This window comes from Elephantulus edwardii, unplaced genomic scaffold (assembly GCF_000299155.1).
Source record: "Elephantulus edwardii isolate Elephantulus edwardi_28Jun2011 unplaced genomic scaffold, EleEdw1.0 scaffold00217, whole genome shotgun sequence".
NCBI classification, from domain to species: Eukaryota; Metazoa; Chordata; class Mammalia; order Macroscelidea; family Macroscelididae; genus Elephantulus; species Elephantulus edwardii.
In genome coordinates this window covers 3,499,220-3,504,022 of record NW_006399967.1, presented here as the reverse complement: position 1 = coordinate 3,504,022, position 4,803 = coordinate 3,499,220, and the positions used below count along the sequence as shown (strand labels likewise).

Below are 4,803 nucleotides of genomic sequence, written 5' to 3'. Positions count from 1 at the left end.
GGCCGGGGGCTCGTCCGCTGCGGAGGCTCGTCCACTGAGGCCGGGGGCTGGTCCACGGCGGCCAGTGTCCACTCCGCGCCCCCACGCAGTGGACGAGCTGGGTGACCGCGCTGCGCTTTCTGGCCGGCGCGCGACTCAGGCCCCCAGCCTCGGGACGGGTCTCGGCGGGCTTGGGGGACGCTGACCCCGGGTGTCTGCACAGTGGGTCTGGGGTCTGGGGTCTCCCTGAGCCCCCCGAGTGTCCGCACCGCTCAGCAGGGGCTGGAGGCCTTCATCCCCCTGGGTCTGCACGGTCAGGGTGAACCTGGGGGACCTCGAGGCCGCAGGGCAGGGTCCCTGAGTTCCCTGTGCAATTCCAGGTGAGAGGCCGGGCCCTGTGCGCCCATCTGACAGGTGGGCAAACTGAGGCCAGTGAAAACGCTCCCGTGGTCACGCTGCGGGAACCGGACGTTGGGCCGGCGATCGCGGCCTCTCCTCCTCCCTGGTGGCCGGCACAGCCGCTCCGGGCGGTCACTGGGACGGGGCGCTTTCCCGGCCAAGGGCAGCCTCTGCCTGATACAGTGACAGCCTTAACCCAGGCCTGGGCTTGGCTGACCACGCTGTGTCCCAGCCAGGTCTCCACCGGAGTGACCCTTCACCCCGTACCAGAGGACAGAGTGGCCAGGCTGGGGGGCCAGGAGGGCCTTTGGGGTGTGGAGGTGACCGGTCAGCCAGGGTGGAAGCGCCATGGCCGCACTCGGGCTGAACGGAGCTGTCTGCGTTCTGTCCTCTTGGTGGCCGCCCGTCCGCAGAGACCCTTGTTAGTTGGCATGGAGTTGCCCCAGCTCTTGTGATGACCCCTCGGGCACAGTGCAGAGCTGTGGCCTTTGGGGGTTTTACGGTGTGACCTTTCGGGAGATCGCCAGGCCGTCCTGGCGAGTGGCCTTTGGCTGGTTTGAACCACCAGCCTCTGGACTAGCAGTGGAGGACTTGCTCACCTTAGCTGTGTGCTGGGGTTCCGAGCCCTGGCTCAGGGTGTCTGCTGTAGGGGGGTCCCACAGTCCCCTTCAGGCCTTGCTGGCACGTCCTGGGGAACCTCACTTGGTTAGATGCAAGAGTCCGGGACGAAGGGGCACTGGAGGGAGGGCTGGCCATGGCCGCACGCCCACCTCCCTGCCCAGCAGGACACAGTGCCTTGGGGAGAGCTGGGAGCTGGCTGGGGCCCTGGCAAGGTCAAGGTCGGGCTTGGGCCAGCTCCCCGAGCTCCAGGGCTTGGGAGGAGGGAGTGCTTCATGGTCTCCCTGTGGCCCCTCAATGTTTTTCTCCCCCCAGGCCTTCCCTGTGGGGTCCTCTACCTGCAACCCTGACCCCTGGTGTAGGGCCTCCCTCCACAAAGAGCCTCCAAGGAGCTGCTTGGGTTGAGTCCTCTCTGCTGTGTGGACAGCGTTGGGGACATTGGGTCCTCTGCTATGTGGACAGCGTGGGGGCCCTGGGTCCTCTCTGTGTGGACAGTGTAGTGTGGGGTCACCATGTCCTCTGTAGTGTGGACAACATGGGGGCCACCAGGTCTTCTGCTGTGGGGACATTGGGTCCTCTGCTGTGTGGACAGCGTGGGGGCCCTGGGTCCTCTCTGTGTGGACAGTGTGGGGTCACCATGTCCTCTGTAGTGTGGACAACATGGGGGGCACCAGGTCTTCTGCTGTGTGGACAGCGTGGGGACATTGGGTCCTCTGCTGTGTGGGCAGCCTGGGGGACCCCAGGTGTTTTGCTATTTGGATGGCATGGGAGCCTCTGGTCCTCTGCTGTGTGGACAGCATGGGGACATCGGGTCCTCTACTGGGTGGACGGCGTGGGGGTCCTGAGTGCTTTTCTATGTGGACGGCATGGGAGCCTCCAGTCCTCTGCTGCTCTGCTGTGTGGACAGTGTGGGGACCCTGGGTCCTCTGCTTATTGAATGATGTGGGGGCTCCCACCCTCTGCTGTGTGGACAGTGTAGGGGACCCCCAGTCCTCTACTGTGTGGACAGATTGGTGGGGCCCTGGTCCTCTGCTGTGTGGATGGTGTATGGGGGCCCCGACCTCTCCTGTGTGGACAGTGTAGGGGTCCCCCGACCTCTGCTCTGTGGATGGCGTGCGGGGCTCTAGTCCTCTCTCTTGTGTGGATGCAGTGAAGCCACTCTCTCTGCCTGGGAGGCTGCTTCCCCCAGGGCAGGGGGACAGGGCTCTGCGCGAGTATGTCTGAGCCCCTGTGGGTCCCCAGCCCAGAGCCTGGCCTGGTCCTGGTGGTCTCTGGTTTGCTGACTCAGCTTTGTCCAGTGCCATGGGGCACTCAGGGAGCCAGGCCTCACCAAATAAGCTTCAGGGAGACTGGTGACCAGGGCACTTGAGCTGCCGCCTGCCCCACCCAGGTGCACATGCGGGCAGGGTGGCCGAGGCCAGGGCGTGGCCGTTCCTTCTGGCCTTCAGAAGGGAGGTGGTGTTGGCTTCTGTCCTGAAGGACCAGTCAGAACACAGTCTGACACAGGTGGGGAGTCCGTGGACCCGAAAACCTCCCACCAGCTTGAGAATTCTCTAGAAGCTTCCTCGAGTCCCTGGAGGTGGTGGTCTTCTTGGTCAGCCAAGGGCATGGAGGGTGAGGCCTGGGAGGGGACAGGCGCACCTGGAAGCTGCATGGGGCACACAGCGCTCCTGAGCGCAGAGATGGGGTTAGTGAGGTCAGTGACTGACCTGGACCCTGGGCTTGGGCGCCTTGACGCCGTGGGGAAGGGCTGTAGCGAGTGTCCCCCGGGCGGGCTGCTCCGTCACACAGCGTCCCCCTGACTTGGAGTGGACCCCGTGGTTACTGGCTTGGTTTGTGTGTGTCCCAGCCATCTGCCCCTCACTGTCCCCACCCTTACCTCCACAGCTCCTGGCCTGCTCCGCCTCCAGATCCTTGGCCTACGGTGAGTGCCCAGCGCCTGCCAACCCAAGGGTTGTGGGATGAAGACCTGTGTGACCCCAAGAGGAGCCACCAGCTTGAGTCACATGTGGCTCCCGGGCAGATGGTAGATGGTCCTCGGGGCCACACACGGGTCCAGAGCAGATGTGAGCAGATATTCCTCAGGGGCGCACAGCCGGTCTAGGGCAGATGTGGGCAGATGTTCCTCGGGGTCACATGTTGGTCCAAGGCAGATGTGGCATTTCCTGGTCAGTGGTTTGGGGTTCCTCGCAGGCCCCATCTGCGTTGGCAGAGGCAGGCCGGCCAAGGCCCCATGTGCACATCTGCCTGGCCCTGCACCCCCAGAATTTATATAAGTCACAGCTCAGGAAGGCAGTGGGAGCCCATCCCAGGCGGTGGGCTTCAGGCTCCTCAAGCCAGACAGACAGATGCCCATGCCACCGAGCACCCTGAAACCAAGGGCTCAGCCGCAGAAACCAGGGCAGAGCGTTCCCCAGTGGACATTTGGAGCCTCCAGGAAGGAACATATTGGGGCTGCCTTTGTTCTAACTATGGACGTGTGGCTGTAAATCAGAAGAACAGATGGTACAGGACAAAACGACAGGTGGGGGACTCAGGGCAGCCCGGGGCCCAGAGGAGAAACACCCCTGGCTTTGCAGGCCACACGCGGTCTTGGTGACTGGCCTACAGACACCACAAGAAACAGCAGGATCCAGTGTGCAAACCAGTGGCCGTGGCCACGGGCCAGGAAAACTGTTTGCAGACACATGGAGCTGAGTGCCGCTGGCCCTGCCGTCCAGCCCTGCCCTGCGTCCCTGCACTACAGGGGCCTGGGGTCCACCGGAGTGCGTGACCACAAGGGGCCATAGGTCAGCCCGGAGTGCTTGACCGCAGGGGCCTGAGGTCCACCCAGAGTGCTTGACCACAGCCTGAGGTCAGCCCAGAGTTGGGTGACCACGGGGAGCCTCCACCAGCGTGCAGTTCCAGAACCGTCGTGAGCCCTGCCCGACTATCTCTGTGGTGTATTTGGGAAGAGATAGGACTAAGGTCGGCAAGCGTCAGGGTGTGGGACTGCTCGCGCTCCGAGGGTCCGGCCGGTGGCCTGAGTGCCAGCTGCGGCCCACACGGTGCGTCTGCAGGTGGGGATGGGCAGGTGTGAGGGTGGTATTGTCAGGATCCGTGCTCAGCAGGGTGGGCACCTCCTGGCCACGTGAACACTTGGGTCCCTGACTCTAGTTTTCCTTCTGACAGCTTTGGCACTGGTGCAGCTGTGCGGGCCCGAGACGTCCACCAGAGCCCAGCCGCCGACCGCCCGAGCAGGTGAGGCCTCCTGGCTTGAGGCTGTGTACTTGACCTCATGGTCCCTGCCCTCAGCCTGCCCAGGCCCCTGCAGCCCAGGCCCCGGCTGCGTCACGTGGTAACACAGCCAAGCTCACAGCCATGCCTTCTTTCATGCTTGACCCCAGCTGGGTGCTACAGGTCCGGTGTGAGCCTAGGACTGCCCAGCGCCGTGCTCTGTGACATGGGCCCCAATGTCCCCCTCTGAGACACTGCTCCAGCCAGGCCCCAGGGACAGGGTGGTAAGGTGGCCACACTCTCCTCACCTGTCACCCTGACCAGTCAGCACTTCTCCATGCCCAGTGCCCAGCCCTCAGTGCCCAAGGCCGGAGCCGTGGTCCCCAAGCCCGCTGCGTTCCCAAGCAGCCGCGGAGAGTATGTAGTGGCCAAGCTGGACGATCTCATCAACTGGGCCCGCAGGGTAAGCCCCTCGTCAGCGCGGTGTCCGCCCTGCTGCCACGTGTGGGGCTGTCTGTGAGCCTGTGTGCACCCAACACACACACCGGCTGTGCGTGTGTGTGACGCTCTTACACACAGGTGTGAACGCAC

The 4,803-nt window shown here is 64.1% G+C and overlaps 1 protein-coding gene across 1 annotated transcript in view; it reads left to right on the top strand.

The window, feature by feature from the left end:
* The first annotated feature begins 2,212 nt into the window (after window positions 1-2,212).
* The window catches only part of NDUFS7 (NADH dehydrogenase (ubiquinone) Fe-S protein 7, 20kDa (NADH-coenzyme Q reductase)), a 6,959-nt gene continuing 4,368 nt past the window's right edge, over window positions 2,213-4,803 (top strand). Inside the window, exons 1-5 of the mRNA XM_006898001.1 lie at window positions 2,213-2,270; window positions 2,884-2,920; window positions 3,951-4,043; window positions 4,168-4,236; window positions 4,558-4,675. Coding sequence (XP_006898063.1) covers window positions 2,213-2,270; window positions 2,884-2,920; window positions 3,951-4,043; window positions 4,168-4,236; window positions 4,558-4,675 — 375 coding nt within the window. The remainder of the gene's footprint in view (window positions 2,271-2,883; window positions 2,921-3,950; window positions 4,044-4,167; window positions 4,237-4,557; window positions 4,676-4,803) is intronic.